The sequence below is a fragment of the Athene cunicularia genome (genome assembly GCF_003259725.1).
Source record: "Athene cunicularia isolate RWA chromosome Z unlocalized genomic scaffold, athCun1 chrZ_part1, whole genome shotgun sequence".
Taxonomy (NCBI): domain Eukaryota; kingdom Metazoa; phylum Chordata; class Aves; order Strigiformes; family Strigidae; genus Athene; species Athene cunicularia.
This window is the reverse complement of record NW_020799142.1, coordinates 3,496,222-3,514,755: the sequence shown is the minus strand read 5'-3', so window position 1 is coordinate 3,514,755 and position 18,534 is coordinate 3,496,222. Positions and strand designations below refer to the sequence as shown.

The 18,534-nt window shown below is 39.1% G+C and overlaps 1 protein-coding gene across 1 annotated transcript in view; it reads left to right on the top strand.

Moving 5' to 3' along the window:
- EPB41L4A (erythrocyte membrane protein band 4.1 like 4A) overlaps window positions 1-18,534 on the top strand; it is a 95,202-nt gene that overhangs the window by 65,255 nt on the left and 11,413 nt on the right. Inside the window, exons 15-18 of the mRNA XM_026865758.1 lie at window positions 11-124; window positions 1,984-2,031; window positions 6,049-6,126; window positions 13,277-13,396. Of these exons, the coding sequence (XP_026721559.1) occupies window positions 11-124; window positions 1,984-2,031; window positions 6,049-6,126; window positions 13,277-13,396 (360 nt within the window). The remainder of the gene's footprint in view (window positions 1-10; window positions 125-1,983; window positions 2,032-6,048; window positions 6,127-13,276; window positions 13,397-18,534) is intronic.

Genomic DNA, 18,534 nt, shown 5'->3' with positions numbered 1-18,534 from the left:
TGAACCCTAGTGGGCTGTATAATTCTCCCAGTGACCGCAATAAATCACCAAAGTTTCCTTACTCTCGGCGGCGGAATCCATCAGGTGGCAGCGAGAATGAGTCTGCGCAACCAGTCCGAAGGAGGTAAGAGCTCTGGGTTTAATTACTGCTAACTTCTCACTGTGGAAAGCTTGAGGTCCTGCATGCTCTGTGTTCAGTAGATTCTTGGAGGCCCAGCTGGGTCCTGGGAAAAGGGTACCCCTAGGGGGCAGTTGTTACTCCAAAAAACCCCTGAGTAAGAATACCAGATCTGCTTTTGGAAAGGAAGCTTTGGTCAGGATCTTTGCTCATGTGCTGTTCTGGGTATTGGGAAAATTATGTTAAAAATATGAGAGATTGCATTATTGGCGCATGCAAGATCCTTTCACTTACTGCTGCTATTTTTCCCTGGTGAAGGAAAGTACTGGTGGATGTTTCTTGGTTGACAATGAGCTTCTAATAGAGAGCAGTATTTTGTTTTATGTACATTGCTTTGCTTTATGTGCAACAAAGATTAAAGGAATGAACCATAATGCTGTCTTCGAGTCCAATGTGTGAATGAATTAACATTAGAGAGGAAGCCAGGAAAAATACAACTATGAGATAATGTGTTTTTAATGGGTTTGTGCTGAATTGGGTAACTTAAGTAAAATTAAATGGGTGGATATTCTGTGCTGTGTGTCCTGGAGTACCTCAGAAATGTAAGTTACAGGGACAGTTCTGAACTGATACAGTTCTGAAAGACTACATGTTACATGGGACAATTTGTCCTGCTAAGAAGCTGCTTTCATTGCTGAGGTACTGTGGTGCTGTGATCTGTTGTGAAGTATAGGCAGGCATAGCTACTGTGCCATATTCATTGCAGTCCTCTAGGACTGCCTAGTAGCCAGTATCTGGGAGTTACATCTCCTTCTGACATCTCTGAAGTGATTACTGGTTTGGCTTTCAAAACCAGTGTTTGCAGAGGGGTGTCTGACAGTGCATCTATATCTATGAGGAAATCTAGTTTGATGTGGAGCTTTCATATTTGTCAGGTTTCCAGATCCAGATCTGCTCCAGATCTTTTATCTGCCATTATCTGTCTAGAACAGGAGTGAAGAAACTTACCCATGGTGGATGTGTAGTGACCTCATGCCTGAGTTAAAGTAAATCAGTGTAGCTGTCTCTGGGTCAATAGTTATGTTGATGTACCCTGTTGGATAGAGCCCTTGTACGTATTAATAGCAGCGTGTTTCCTGTATGTGTTTTCTGATTCATTGATAGCTTAGTTGTCAGAAGGACTTGTTGGGCTTTGTAAAAACAAAGGAATAGAGATGTGCAGTGCAAAACTGTCTTGTACCAAGAAAAGAACAGTGTTTGTGCACTGAACAGTAGGAAATTTTTTGAGATGCAAAGTGTTTATCATCTGAGATTTGCATTTGGCTGATATACTTGGTGGACAGGTGGTCTGCCAATAGCAAGTTTTCTCTTGGACTACCACACAACATATTGTATTTAAAAGCCTTGTGAAGACTGACAATAGTAGGTAGATTCTAACCTAATTAAGTCTTCCTGAAGCTTGATTTTATTCATGTGCTTTCCTTTTTCAACTGTTTAATAACAGCCGCCAGTTGTTTATTCAGTCTTTGTTGGAGTTAAGAGGAAAACATCAGGCTTTGTTATGCTGGAAACAGTAGGAAACTCTATACACTATACTTAACCTTGCAAGTCAGGGCTTTGCAATGAGATCTTGAATGGGATCATGCCTTTGCAACTTACTATACAGGTGTCCTGAAAAGTTGGAAACAAGGAAACAAGCATATGTCCTTTTTAATCTGCCTTAAATTATGCTGACAAAATACCTTTGTAAAGTTTGTTGTTTATGTGTTTTTTGTTTTTTTGTTTTTTTGTTTTTTTAAATGGGAGTTCTTGTGTATTTGTATTGTGACCTGATGGTATTTCAGTAAAACTTCTTAATGTCACAGGAAAAATCAAAACAGTGGCGAAGATTCAGATTTAAAGCAAAGGGGAAGGTAAATATGTTATCTATAGCAGCCATGAAATGATAGCGAAGTCACTGATCATATTTCAATTCCCTGCATCCCCTCCCTTCCTTCCTTTTCACAAATCATCTTAAATGTTTAAAAGGCTTGTTGTATTCCACCTGTTTAGTTTTTAATTTCCTATCTTACTTTACTAAAAATGCTTTGTAGGATAGTGTCATCACAGCACAGATTCCTACAAGCTGCCTTGCACATTGTTACTACAATATGATGGAAACAGTTGGTGAAAGTTTACTAAAGGCTTGTCTGCAGCTTGAAAGTCAGTTCCAGAAGTTTTAGCTTTTGGATTTTGCATCTGCAGGTTTTGGTTTGAGTTCTCCAGTCTCCCAGTCCACTTCTAATTAATGTTTTGAAAACATGTGTACTGTTATTTGAGATAAACTGTCCTGCAAAAGGTAGGTGTAAAGGCATATGCAACTTCTTACGGTCTTCTCAATGTTTTGCTGATTTTTTTGCTTAAGCTTCTTTTTTTTTACCTGTGCAGTCTTGACCAGTTGTCACATTTCCAAATAAAATGCTGTGGTGTGAATTCAGGTGTGCCCCTCAACAACTTGAGCTTTTGACAGATCTTTGCATCTGGACTTCTCTATTGACACATCTGCCTGCCATGACCCTGTGCTGTGCTTCTGCTTGCTCCTGTGCTTCTGCCCTGGCTGCTGGAAAAAGGAGACAGTACAGTACATTTTGATGTGAGAGACTCTTGAAGCTTGTGAAGGAGGCACGCCTAGGATCTGATTCATGGCTGCAGCACAGGAAAGGAGCTCTGGCAGAGATAAAAACAGCTTGGGTACAATCACAGGAAGTCAAGGAAACTGCTCACATAAGATAACAGATTATTTTTTTGATGGATGTTAGCATTACATATAATCCTGTGATAGATGGCCAGCATATAAAACTGAGAGGATTTAGTTAGGCATCTCAGGTGGAAAACGCCAGTGCTTAGAAGGGACCTCTTCCCAAAGCTGTGCCTTCTGTATTACATTATAAATGTACAGGTTTGTTGTTGTATATTGTGATAGGTCTTCTCCACTTTCTCAGAATTTGGCTACTGTCCTCTCATTTTAATCAGAAAAGGACTGCACCAGAATATGAGCCTTCTCTGTCAACTGTTGCTCTGAATTACCAAATCCTGCAACCAACCCTCAAAGCCCTCTCTGGTACTGTAGTTGTTCAGTGTTTCTTGCCAAACTGACTATGCCTTCTTTCTTGCTGCTATGTCAGACCATATAGATACACTAACTGCAAAATATCAAGTATATTGCATGACCAAGAAAACATGAGAAAAAAGGATAAAAGGTGCTTTGTAATTGTCAGAGATCAGGATAATGTGTGTTCTTGCACCTGATTTAGGAAACCACAATTGTTTCTGGTTTTGTATTTTATTAATTTCAGTAAAAGCTGCGGTTTAATATTCAGTGAAAGATAATATTCTGACAACCAGCATGAGCAGCTGCCACTCAGCTGACAGTTCAGCACCTCTTCTGTCTCCCCACAAGTGCTTTCCTTTCAGGGAGCACAAGGTAATTTGATGTTCATTACCCAAAAGGTGGATCAGATTTTCATTCCTGAAAAGCTAGAGAGGCTTATCTTGGATTTGAGCAAATAGGATGTTTTATCTCACGCTTCTCCTGTCACAGTGTGATTTTTGCTGCCTTGGTACCTCATGTGATAAATTGCTTATATCAGCACAAGAAAATACTTGGAAGTGCTGTGAAAGGTAGAACAGAGTAACTCTGATGACCTGGAAGTATGAAAGAACAGTGTTGCTCAGATGACCTAGTAATGTTGAGATTCAAGATTAGTGGAATATTTATTAAAGATCTGATAAGATTTTTTTTTGGAAAAGGTATACTTTTGGGCCTGTAATGTCTGCTGCAGTTTTAGGGCATTTATTGCTCTGTACTCAATGTGTTTGAGTCAATTTTTTTGGACACCATCTTTTAATCTTCCTTCTTCGTTTGGGTTATATTTTTCTGTTGTAGCATACATCTTTCTCATCCCCAGTTTGAGCTTAACCCAGAAATATGTATTTTTACCTTGGAAGGTGGCTATCCTGAGCCTCTGAGCTTTAAATTATGAGCCATGAAATTTGATGATGGGGAGAGGTTTCTGCTTCTTCTCTGAGAAATTTCTCTTTTCTAAGCCAATTCCCTTCAGACAAGCTGGGTTGAACTGATTTTTCTAGGCTTTAATTGTCCTGTTATTCTAAAGCATTCCTATTTGAGTGGAATCTATTTGAGATAATGATTCCCAAGTTTAGGAGAGGAGCAAGACTGTACTCCATACACTGAGGCATTTAATGCCACAGAAATTTGATAAAACCAACCATAATTCACTGGCAAATTCATGACTGTCCACTGTGTCAGAAGGACATTTATAACAATGTCCTAGTTTCAGAGGCAGAGGGTAGAGGGATGTGTTCCTGATCAGATAGGACACTCAGGGGAGGTCCATACTGCAACTATTCTGTACTCTAGGAATTCTCTGTCATCTTTTCTCATCCTGCTTGGGCTCCTCCCCTTAAACTGTTAGAACTTGCAGTGAACTGGTGCTTGTCAGTAGCCTCTAACCTTGTCACAAAATGTTTCCCCTTGCCTGTTACCTACACCTAATGAAGTGCCTTCAGTCCTGAGCTTGTTCGAGGTGTAGTTTAACAAATCTGTCCTCTTATGAAAGTGCTTTTCAAAGAGCAAATGAAAAGCCAGGAGGCACAAGAAAAGCACGTGTCTCTGCCAGCAGCATCAGGAGTTATCCCCTTAGATCTTCTATTTCACGCCCAGACACCTCAGATGAAAATTTCTATTATCCATTGCAGCCAAACCATTACCGATTCTAACTGCAGATATATCTAAATCCTTCTAGGTCAGCTCATGTTAATATTGGTCAATTTCAATCATTAATCAGCTAGGCATTAATCAGTGTTGCAGAGAAACATGTCTTTCTTTGGAGGCATTCAGAGACTATCATCTCACTGAAGAATGGTCCAAACCAGGTTTGAGTGAGAGTGCTATTTTTTAGGACCTAACCCAGCAGTACAGTAACAGAACCCTGGTTTCTAGGACCAGGGCCCTGACAGCTAGTCTGTCTGCTCCAAAATGTTGATCAGTGGCAATCAAGGATTTAAGGGTCTCTTTCAGATAGTAGTGGCCAAGCATTTCTATCCACTGAGAGGAGTTTTGCCTCCAGGTAGTCATATACCCATTTTCTTCTTGAAGTTCAACATCAGCCTGTTCCACCAGTCTTTTTCAGTAGCAAATGATCAAAGCCATAAATGTCACCTTGCCATTTGAAGCTCTGCAGTTAGAGGCAATACGGAAGTAACTGCTTTATTACTTTTTCCTCATGTGACATACCATCTTTGTAGCTGTGCCTTGGGTTATCCCAAAGCTGTGCTGGTACGCACACCTGTCAATGTGTGCACTTCAGCCTTTCTGTATTTATAAAGATCAGCAGTCATAGTGTTAGTGGTATTCCATGCTTTCTAACATTTGAAAAATGATACGAACTTACTAGAAGTCAGATGGAAGTTGAGGTGGGTAAAAAAAGATAGATCTGATGCACATTTTGTTTTTCCTCCAGAACCTGTATCATTTCTCTTGGCTGTCCTACAAATATGCCAGTATGCATACAGTTTAAAGATAAAATGTTTCACACCTCAAAGAAACATTTCACTGTGGTATATACACAGAGAATTCTGAGAGGTAAAATAAAACAAACAAACAAAAATGCAGTGCAATGATTCAAAAAGGCAAACAGTGCTCACCTGACACTGTACTCTTGACTGCACTACTTTTGAAGAGTTATTCCTAATCAGTTAATGAGAAAAAGATAACATGATTTACAGGTGTAGACAAGCCTTCTAGAGTCTTTTAATTCTGATTTTCCTAGTAATGTCTTTGCAGTATTGTTCATTCCTTGTTTAGAACTTCAGTACTTTTGACATTAGTAGATAAATACATCTTGAGATACTGCTTTTTTCCTCTCCAGATCACGGTCTCGCTGTAACACCAGCAGTGGCAGTGAATCAGAAAATTCCAACAGAGAGCATCGGAAGAAGAGAAACAGGTGACCTTTATGTATTTTAGGTGCAGAGAAATGAAACACGAAAAAATGGACTTTTCTGAGATAGACTTAGTAAGAAAGAATCTAACATGTTTTATATGTATATAGTCCTCCTGAGGCAGCTTAAGGTCATTGTTTGAATAAGAAGAGAAATAATTGCCAAAACATATATATATATATCATAGGTGTATGCATTAAATGCATACACTCCTGTTGCTTGGGAAGAACTCATTAACAACAGCAAAACCAAATATGGGGCACATCTACAAAAGACTTGCAATATTAATGCAAATAAAGTGGATAATGGTGATGACAAGGTATTCACAGCACATATTTAATACCTAAAAAATTTCAAGTGCAGAATTCTAGCAGAAAATAAATTTTTGAGGAGAATAGTAAAAATATTTTAATGGATCTGAAACTAGTGTTGTTTTTAAATGCATGCATTTAATTTTATAACTATTTTTATTTTCCAAAATGTAAAGTGTGGGCCTAAACCCAAAATCTGAACAGCATCAGCTTTTAATAGGACAACAGTACTTAATATCAAGTGATGCTAGCAAGTTTTGTTTTCTGTATCTTACTTTTCTTGTTCTTGATATGAAGAAGTTAGCATAACAACTAATTTATTGTAGAAAAAAATTCCTTTAAAACAGGAGCTTTTATGTTGGACTTGAAATAACAACATTTGAGAGTTATTTATGAAAATGTGTTTCTAAAAAGCACATAGAATTTCTTCATGTTGCAGAAACAGAGCATAAGGGAAATGTCACTAGACAAAGAAATAAGTTAAGAAAAATTTTCTAAAGCCGTCTGCACAAGCTGCCATAGTTTCTTGTTATCTCACATGCAGTACTGTGAGTGATAAATGATTTTCAGATATTTGGAAACTATTAAAAATAATTCTATGCTAGATATTGCTGCATAAATATGCATTGTAGTAATATTTTAAGCATTACTTGCAATACTGAGAGATGCTAAAAATCACTGTGACTTTCAAATAGGCTAGTATAAAGCATATCTGAGCCATGTCATGAGATTCTTTGGATTGTACTTAAATTAGAGCACAGTCTTGTGAGATACTAGGCTAATAATAATCTAGTGTGCATGGAAGATTTATTTTCCAGGTGAGCTCTGATATTTGAATGAAATGCTGAGTATATTTCAGTGATCAGTAGGTAAATGGTATTTTGTATCCCTTCCTCTTAGAACATTCTTGCCAGGTTTTTTTCTTCTCTGAAACTTCATGTTCAGAGAGCTCCACAAGCAAGTGAAGGAAATCAGAGACTGGTCGTCAGAAGCTTCTTGCAATATAAAGATTGAATTGTACAAAGGACACCACTTATATCATTTTCTGAAGAAAAAAAATGACTTTTACCAACCCTTCCTCACCTCACGGAAAAGTGCTTAAAATTAAAAAGAAAAAAAAAATCAATTTGTGGGGATTGTTTCATATTTTTCACATTTTCAGAATTATAAGATACATCAAAAATGTTAATGTTGCAGCATCTCTTACTCTTAGGTGGTCATTTGAAATCAGACCAGATAAGAAGTCATTGTCAGTGTTAAAATAAACAAGTACTAAGTGAGCTGGGGTTCTGAGACTTGTTCCTTGTCATCAGGTACAGGAAAACCATCAGTCATCATGCATTTCTGCATTTTGTTAGCAGCCACAATGGAAATATAATAAGCTGAAGGGACATAGGCATTGAATAGTCTTCCTGTTAGCAGAGCTGAGCCAGATCTAGGAGGGTTAAAAGGGACAATATAATGAGGCTTGTAACGGCTGTTACTCAACTTGTTGCATAGGTTAATACTAATCTATTTCTCAGTATGATAATCATGTCCCTAGCACAAGAAGACACAAAGTGATACTGTTTTATTGCAATAAAATAACTGAATACTCACAGTACCCAAAAGAATCTGCTTCTCATCATAGAAGAGTAGAATATAGTATTCACATGAGATCACTATGAACTATTTATTAGATGAAAACAAATTATCAGAGAAAAACAGAAATGCAGGTGAGAACTTCTGAAGGGACAACACTGGAAAAAAGGTTAGAGAGAAACTGCTTACTTGATCTCAATCAGTGTTTTAGGTTTCACTCCATCATATGAATGTTTTATCCTAACCAGATGTTCATATGGAGTTGAGGAAGAACCTATGATGAGCATATTTCAATCACAGAAGAAATGTATTTTTTTTTTTTTTTTAATACTGTCGTAAAAATTTACTGTGTGAATAAAAATACATTAAACTAGTAGACTAGTAAATGTGTATTGGAGCATAGTCTTCAACTTGACTACACTTAGAAGATGCATCTGATTAGAATCACAGAATGACTGAATGGTTGGCAGGGTCTTCTGGAGGTTGTCTGGTCCAATGCCACCCAGACACCTAGACCCAGTTGCCCAAGACCATTTCCAGATAGCTTTTGTGTATCTCCAAGGAGGGAGACTTTTACCGTTTCCCAGAGTAACCTGTGCCAGTGCTCAGTCACCCTCACAGGGAAAAAGTGTTTTCTGATGTTCAGAGGGAACCTCCTGTCTTTCAGTTTGTGCCTGTTGGTCCTGTTCAGTGGTCCTGGTCACCACTGAAAAGAATCTGGCTCCATCCTCTTTGTCCTGTTCCTTCAGGTGTGTATATACATTGATAAGATCCTTCACGATCCTTCTCTTCTCCATGCTGAACAGTCCCAGCTCTCTCAGCCTTTCATCCTAGGAGAGATGCTCCAGTCCCTTCATCTTGGTGTTCCTTCAATGTGTCCATGTCTGTCTTGTACTGAGGAGCTGAGAACTGAACTCAGCACTCCAGGTCTGGCCTCACTAGTGCTGAGAAGAGGGGAAGGACCATGCCCCTTGACCTGCTGGGAATATTTCTCCTAATGCAGCCCAGGACACCATTGGCTGTCTGCCACAAGAGCATATTATTGGCTCATATTAAGCTTGGTGTCCACCAGGACCTCCAAGGCCTTTTCTGCAAAGCAGCTTTCCAGTTGGGTGTCACCCAGCGTGTACTGGTGCCTGCGGTTGTTCCTCCCCAGGTGCAGGCCTTTGCAGTTCCCCTTGCTGAACTGTGTGAGGTTCCAGTTGCCTGTTGTGGTCTCTCAGGATGGCAGTACAACTGTCTGGTGTAGCAGCCCATCCTCCCAGTTTGGTGTCATTTGCAAACTTGCTGAGGGTGTACTCTGCCCTATCATGTAGATCATTAATGAAGATGTTAAACAGGATTGGACCCAGTGTTGACCCCTGGGATACACCACTAATTAATAGACTCCAACTAGACTTTGTGCCACTGATCACAATCTTCTGGGTCTGTCTGTTCAGCCAGTTTTCAATGCACATCACTGTCTGCTCATCCAACCCATACTTCAAGAGCTTCTCTATGAGGATCTTGTGGAGAGACAGTATTGAAAGCCTTCATGAAGCCAGATAATGTCCACTGATAGCCCCTCATCTACCAAGCCAGTCATTTTGTTGTAGAAGTTTCTCGAGTTGGTAAAGCATGACTTCTCCTTGGTGAATCCATGCTGACTACCCTTTGGTACTTTCTTGCCCTTCATGTTCCTGGAAATGATTTCCAGGATTAGCAGCAACATCACCTTTCTGGAGATTGAGGTGAGGCTGACCAATCTGTAGTTCCCCAGGTGCTCCTTCTTGAAGACATGAGTGTAATTTTTTTTCTAGTCTTGGGCACTTCTTCCAGTTGTCATGATCATTCAGAGATTGTTGAGAGAGGCCTTGCAGTGACATCAACCAGCTCCCTCTGCACCTGTCGGTCCATAGACTTATGTATGCTTGGTTTGCTTAAGTCTTCCCTTACCTGATCCTCTTTCACCAGGGTTATGTCTTCCTTGCTCCAGCCTTTCCCCCTGTCTCTAGGACCTGGGATTTCTGAAGGCTGGTCTTTCTAGTAAAGACTAAGGTGAAGAAGGTATTCAGTACCTCAGCGTTCTCCATGTCCTGTGTCACCAGCTCCCCTGCCTCATTCAGCAGTGGGCTCTGGACTTCCTTTTGTCACCTCTCTACTTACAGAAGCCCTTGTTGTTGCCTCTGACATTCCTGGCCAGATTCAATTCCATTTGAGCTTTGGCTTTCTTAACCTCATTCCTGCATGCTCATACAATGCCTCTGGATTCCACCCACATTACCTGTCCTTGCTTCCACCTTCTGTATGCTTCTTTTTTGTGTTTGAGCTTTGACAGGAGCTCCTTGTTCTTCCATGCAGGCCTCGGCATTTTTACCTGACTTCCTACTCACTGGGATGACTTTTCTTGAGCTTGGAGGAGGTGATACTTGCATATTAACTAGCTTTCTTGGGTCCCTTTTCCCTTCAGGGCCTTAACCCATTGGACTTTTCCAAGGAGGTCTTTGAAAAGGCTGGAGCCTGCTCTCCTGAAGTCCAGGGTTGTGATATTTTTTTTTACCTCCTCTTTCCTCTCAGGGTCTGGAATTCCACCATCTCATGGTCACTGCAGCCAAGGCTGCCTTTGACCTTCCTATCTCCAACGAGCCCCTCTTGTTTTACATTGTAACTAAATGATAACTTTGCACTCAGATATTTTGAATGAGGTTTAAAGAATCAAATCTTCAGATTGTCTTAAGAGAATTTATCATTGCATAAACATATCATCTGAAATGGGGAAAAATATCTCAAAGTCAACAGATGAGTGATGATAGTCTTATGACTTTCCATTTTACCATCAAGTCTTCTTGCCACTGTGATAGCTATTAATCTCAACTGGATTTATTTCTTATGCCATTAAAAAGGATTTTTTTTCTATAAGACATAAGTCAACTTGATCCCTTGTGGGAGAAAAAGTTAAAAGAATGAAAAGGAAGTTGTATTGGAGTACAAGGGCAACACTTTTTTGTCAAAAATACATTTAAAATAGAAATTCACTTTTTGAGTTAAAATTTCCACTTTTTTTTTGTTACTAAAGATTTTTTTTGGTTACTAAAGATTTTGCCCCAAAATTGTTGTGATTTGATCATTGCATCTAAATAATGTAATTTATGTAGAGATTGTGTTATCTTGGTCATCCTTTACATTGTTAAATGTGAGCATAGTACTTTTCTTTGCAGCTGCAAAATGAATGCTTTATTTCTTTGCATCTCCATCTAGTAAGAGTTCTGCAGTACAACAGTACTTCAAGTGTGTTGATACTGCTTGTTTTAATAGTTCTTTATGTATTCAGATTTTCAGTATTTTGCTCAAATTAAAGAGATAAAGAACAGTGATGAACACTATGTATGTTACAAGTAGAAGAAAGTAGGCAGAGTAGAAATACGAAGTACTTTGGGGTAAATGAATACGTTGCTAAGGATTGTGCTTGCCATGCAGCAGCAGATGCTCTTCTACTAGATTAGTAGAATGGACCAGATCAGAAATTATGTGTTTACTCCCTTAATGAGAGGGTCAGTGTGGAAGTGTGGCTTCAAACACAGAGGTGCAGGATCTTACGTGTTTGAAGTGTGCTGGAGTACAGACCTTGTGCTCTTCTGCGTTGTGTGAGTTTCCTGAAAAGAATTGAGTAGCTCTTGGTTATTTTATGGCAAGCATCTGAATGCCTCCCTCGGAGCACAGCTGTCTCCTTGACCTGTTAGGAGTTGTTTGGGAGAGATGGGGCGAGGTACTGGCAAGCAGTCAGACCCATGACCCATGGCGGCAGCGCTGGTCTGGCAGCCACGTGTCTTATTTTGCAAGTGACTGCTCTATGTGGGGGACATTGTTGATTGTGTTTATACCATGTGGGATGATAGTTGTGTCCACAAATTGGATTATTTGGGATGAAAATCACAATTCATTACTTGTTGCTGTTTGAGTTCTTCTACTAAATCCTTTGCAGTTTATGTTAATCCCCATCACCAGATTACAGGTTTAAAAAGATTTACTCAGAAATCAAAACCTGATGTTGCAGTCTTCTCCAGATGCTCAGTAACATTTGGTGGAATTGTGACCATTTACAGTACTTGAGGATCCAGCTCAAAGTTCATTACACATGCAAAAGAATAATCAATTAAAGGAAGAGCAGCAGCCTGTGTAGCCAGTTTAGCCTGATACAGTTCAAAACTCAAGGAGAAGGGTACATCTGTAGTGAAGAGCAACAATAGCAGCATGCTTTGCATTTCCTATCGATCACATTGCCAGTGTAATCTCTTTATCTCTGTTGGCTTGTTTGGTTTTTTTTATCTGTCAGTCTTCCCATTTTTTGTTAAGCTCCTCTGTTTTTTTCAGTATATCAGTTGTACCGTCCTACAAGAACCACTATGAGTGGTATATTTCAGGGTTATTTCTAAATCCCTGCTGCATTTTAAATTCACTGCTGTGACTAAGCATATCCATTTGTTCCACCTTAGCACTTCATCATGCTACTGATACCTACAACCCCAAAACTGTGATGTGTCTGTAGAGCTTTGAATGGCCAAACAGTGGCTCACAGGTTGGCCTAGCTGGTTGTGTCATTGTAGAGTTACTTCAGCCTGCTAACAAACATGCTGAATTTATAGGTTTTGACATTTGGTTTAATTTGTACTATGTTTCCCTAATGGATTAATGGATTTTAGAAAGAAGAAGCACACAAGCAGAGACAGGGACCACAGCCACAGGGAATGGTGCAGGATTATATGTGTCTGGAGCAGCCAGGGAGATCTGCATGCATCCTGAGTTTTGTTGCAGGTCCGGGTGAAGAGACCACTTCCTCTGAGTGGGAACTTGCCAAAGGCATCCCTGGGGGACTTTCCCTGGATCCTAGGAAGGGTGCGTGCTGCAACAAAGCATTTGGAAAAGTTGTAGCAGTAGAACCATGTATCATGATGTGGCGCTTACACTTGCTGTAGATCAAGTGTGCTAGAATACGTAAACAGGAAAAAATTTCTAGATGTTTGGCTTAGGCTGGGAAGACAAATTCAAGTTGTGGGTCTGTTCTTAATGGCCTGTGTAGTTTCATTTTAAATAAGAAATCTGAATTTTCTTTAATACAGGTTCTTATATGTTAATGTAGTTTGGGAACAATAATTAAAATATAGCAAAATGAAAAGTTAAAGCTTTGCATTGCAATAGCTGGATTTTTGTGAGAAAAAAAACCCTAATTGATTCTCAGAGCATCCTGCATCAGAGATCTCAGACTAAACTGCTGGTACTTTTGCAGATTACGGCAAGAGAATGACATGGTTGACTCAGCTCCTCAGTGGGAAGCTGTGCTACGGAGGCAAAAGGAGAAAAACCAGGTGGATCCAAACTACCGGCGATCCAGGCACAGATCACGATCGTATGTAACCCTTGCCCTCTTTGACATGAAAATCTAGGCTGCTGTAGCATGTTAAAAAGTGGGAGGAATATCTTCAGTGTGGCGGCTCTCAGCTGCTGAGGAACAGAGACTTTCACATGGCACATTCTCACATTAGCAGATTTGTCTTTGTGGTCAAATCCCCTTCATTTAGTGATTTGAATTTCAGGGCACAAATAATGCAGGAAGGGCTTCGTAACAGAGCTGGTCAAAAACTGTCTCCATCACCTTGCATGGAGTCCTGGACAGTTTTGTGACTTATTGAATGTTAGTTCTGTAATGGGGACAGCGATTCCCCTCTTCTGGGCAGCAGGTCTGTGAAAAAATTTAAATTTTCTGTGATAGATGCAGGCTTTTTTGTGAAATGTATGAACACTTGTTTAATCATATAATGTCTATGATATTGTTCCAGATGAGACCAGCTGCAGATGTTTCCATGTCAAATTACCACTGGCAAGCAGCAGTCAGTGATTTAATGCATCCTGATGCCAGAATTTCAGTGAGGAACCATGCTGTTCCTTCTACCAGCTGGTTTTGGCATGGTGAAGTTGTCAGCTTCTAAAATTTATTTTCTCAAACTAATGAAAATGCTGGTTTCTTTTAATTTATGTTTGTCATCTAATGGATTCTTTGGGGGGTATAGACACACTGTTTTGTATCATGTTTGTGTCCAGCCTAATCTGCCATCCAAGCAACTGTCCAAAGCAGCACCAGCATCAGTGTGCCCAGCAAATAGGGCAGGGCAGGGCAGGGCAGGGCAGGACCCATGGTGTTGAAGACTGCCAGGAGAGCATCTATGAGGCACTGGAAGAGAAGGCAAGAGAGAGCAGTCACTGAAACTGTATCCCCACTCTCACTGCCTGCATCAGGATGAGTTGCCTGCCCTGATGCTCATGGTGTAATGTGTGACCTCTATAACACACAACACAGGTACCTCCCATTAATGTCTTTTCTTAGATTTACATTTCATGTAAGGCTTACAAAGAGAAACCATGTAGTGCCTTAATTGATTATTTCATTTATACCTCTTGAAACCGTAATCTACACTGAAGTTTCCAGTACTAAAATCCACTTGAATTCTGTTTTCAGTTGCCCATGTTGCTAAAACTCGTTTCTGTCTTGTTTTGTGGTGTAGTTTTCATTCTTTTATGAGAAATAGAATTTGCCATTAAAATTCCAAATGTTGGAATTTCTACTGTAACTGGCTTTGCACAGACTTGTTCACTTTCAGCTGCACAAAAGTCAAATGTTTCTAGGTGTAACTGTACAATGATGTATTACTAAAAATCAGGGATATTAAAACTCACTTGTATGGAATCCACAAAATATAGCTGGTTAAGTTTGATTTACATTTTTTACTGTATACAGAAAGTGCTGCCAACTAGGAAATGTCTTAATAATGGTTAGATAAATTTATAGCCAACTTTTCTTTTTTCCCATAGGCCAAGTAAATGTCATTGCTTGGACAGCACGGGCTCCCTCTTGTGGCTTACAATTTATGAAATGGGTTTTATTTTGCAGCACAGTGACATTCTGAGTTGTATTTTATTTAAACTCCTATTAGCAAAAAACTTAAAGGTGTAGTATCTTACTTAACAAGTCAAGGTCCTAGAGGAAGCAAAGAAATAAGGAAATCCTGAATATTTTGGATGGCTTCTCATTTTTTTCCCTACTGTGTCAGTGATCAATAAATGCCTCCTTTTTGTCCTTTGTCACACTTCAGTTAAAAAAACAAAATCAAAACTACAAAATAAGCCCAAACCTCTGAAGTATGGCAGAGATTCTTAATAGACATAAGTAGGAACTAAAAAAACTAAAATGGGAGTTACTTGCAAAGTGCTTTAGTAAAAGTTTAGTAAAAGACATTTATTTGTTAACATGCAGTAGGTTATAACAGCATTTATTTTAATTTAGTGTGGCTCAGTTGTTTGCTTACAAGACTGGATGCATGTCAGAAGAAAGGGAAATGTGATTCCCTAGGGTGTAGGTTATGGTTGGTTTTGGTTTTAAATCTGGTCATATAGTCATTTCAGTTTGCATATTTAACAACCTGTACAAAACATTTTAGTAGTACAGATAAGTCTTTCACATTAAGTTCCTTATTATGATCAGTGTAACAAGAGGTTTCACTTTGCAAGCGTGAAGTAATGGCTGAAATATTTGTTACTGTGCCTGTCACGGTGCATTTTATTTGTTTGATAATGAGTATTATTAATCACTGGTGGTGGTGAGGTGGTGTCTCCTTGGTCTCAGGAATAAAAATATATGACAAGAATTTGACCTTTCTTTCTCCTAAAGGAATCAGCAAATAGAGCTCCAATACTAGTTCTACAGGGTTTATTTTCAAGAGTTCATGTTAAACATCTGTGTAGCCAAAGGGCTTTTTTTAATTAAGAAGAATGGCCATTAAAATTCCATGGCTATTTAAATTTACCATTTGTGACTCAAACTGAAATACTAATAAGGGTGCAGATGCAGGCACAAAAAATAATGTAGAACTTATTAATGTGTAGAGTTGTTCGAGCTTGTGAAAATTATATAAAAATAAACAAAAAACCCCCCTGGAGACTTACCACTTACTGGTAATTCCCATTAGGTTTCCTGTGCATTAGTGAATTTGGTTAGTGTACAGACGGTCCAGAAGCTGTTGATTCAAATACTGCAATAGGACAATCTGAGTATACATTATATGTCAAAACTGTTAGTTCTAAAAAAATTCACAAGTAAAAGGTGAAAACAAAGTGAAAGAGGAATTGTGATTTGGCTTTAAAGATTTAATAGATGGATTGATTTGTTATGGGCTGTTAAGAACTATACAAACACTAGTTTCCTATTTGGTATATGCAGTACCTACATTTCATCTAAACAAGACTTTTTTTTTTGTAGACTTTTCTTCATTTTGCCCTTAAAGGAAGCAGGAACCCGCTTTGGAAGGAAAATAACTTTCGTTAAGAGACTTCATCTGTATCATATTACTGGATATTCTTTTGTGGAGAGTTAACTTGAATAAATGCTTTGAGGTTATCCCAGTATGGTAACGCTTCTTAAACAGATGGAAAATAAACAATGTTGAGATGGGAATTCATAAAAGCAGTTTGCTCTGAGGAATCACAGTGTTTAGCCCTTTTTTTTTTTTTTTTATGGAGTGCTATATTTCTAAACCTGCATTTTACAGCAGTGGTTTCCATATTAGTGTATTTGCAGGGGTGGAAGGAGGGATAATGGCAGAGATCACAGAATTAAATGCCTGGAGCTGGCTGCAGGAGGCAGAGTTCCTAAAAAATGGAGAAACTAAGATGACTTCTTATTTAAACACTCTTTTTCCACATTGCCCCACAAATTAATATTTCTTATTGTAGGTGAGGCTTCACATGATGTTTGGTGAAGCATGAGACTTAAGGCCACATCCTGACCTGTTCTATTTCTATGAATAAGTAAAAGCCATGAACTGATCAGATGGGTCAGTGGTGTGCACAGTGCTCAGCTTTGTGGGGATCTTCGGTTTGGGAGTGGCCTTGGGGCTTTGATTCCTCAGGCAAACTAGGGCCTGTAAGCATTACAAAGGGTCCCTGGAGAAGCAGCCCTTTTTTCAGTGAGCTTTTGCAGTCCCCACTGCCTGATTATTGACCCTTGGAAGAGGATGCCTATCTTTCCAGCTCCAGGCTGAATGCAGGTTTTGTAGCTCCTGTTTTGTGAGCAGGAGGTTCCATGAAAGAAGAAATCAATTCAAAACTGAGGATTCAAAAAAGGTATTAAATGCCACTGCATACCAGGCTATTTCAATAGGGAGTTAAAAACAGCATGAACAGATGTAAGGAGAGGAGAGACAGGAGAAGTGAAAATCAGAGAAAATTAAATGAATTATAATAAATACAAATGCAATGCCACAAAAATCTCTGAATGTTGAGAAAAATCAGACTGCAAGCTACTCGTGGCCATAGCTGTTGCTGTCATGAGGACCTGAGTGGTCAGAACGGGCAGCAGAGCAGTCTGTCAAGGATGGAAATTGTCTGGGGTGACTGCATCACACTGCTTAGAAAGCCATTGCTACCTTGGAAGCTGAGAAGGTTATGGGTTAGTTCATATTGGTCCACTAGAGAATCATAAATGTAAGGGTTTTTTCTCACTGTTCTGTCTCTTTCTGGTATTTATAGTTCAATAAACTAGTATCTCCCAGTACTTCTGCAACTGTAACATCTAAAAAAAAACCCAAAACATTACCATCCCTTAAGAATCTGCCTTTACATTATCTGTAATAGATTTACTACAATATAGATGTCTCTGAATATTATTCCTAGGCTCAAGTCTGGAAATGAGCCAAACACAGTAATGGTGAAATAAGAAAACAGTGAAACTGTTAGTGCTGAAGAGCAGTTTGGAATTATTTCTGATACCGCTCTGTCACTGGTCAAAGGAGAGATGATTTATCAGATGCTAAAATGCAGAACTCTGCTGTCCTCTTTGATGTTCATTTCCATTTGGATTATATTACTCCAAAACCATCTCTGAATATGATAGGCCCTTTTTGATTAAGGAAAAAAGCAGCATGCTGTATGATCTGATTATGTGACTTTAGTGGGAACTGCATGTTGAGTCTGTCTAAAAGTTGCATTCCTCACATGTCAGATGGTATGGAACAGTCTAGCTGCTGACACTGAGTTTGTATAATCTCAATGAAAAGAGTTATCTGATATCTCCATTCACATCTAGTCCCTGCCACTGTGTAAAATGCTTAGTTAATCTATTATTTTGCATGGTTTTTGGCAAATTCTAGGTTCAGCTTCAGCAAGTGTAGTGGTTTTGCCTTAACCCTGCAACAAAAAGGTTAAGAAAAATAAAAACAAAGGGAATCCGCTTTGGAGACAGTCTTCTGTAACTCAGTGAAAAATGTGAGGCGTGCCATTCAGGCTTGCTTTACTACATCTGTCTGCAACAGGGATATTGCAATTTTGGCTAAGTACTTTCTCTGTGAATGAAATACTTGCTAAAGTACTTGCAAGTGTGCATGAGTATGCATGCTTTCTGGTTCCATTTGTTAATTGTTGAGTTTTTGTCCTGGACATCACAAAGGTAAATTAAGTGAGCAGAAGCCCTTCTGGGAAATGACGAGAAAGTGAGAG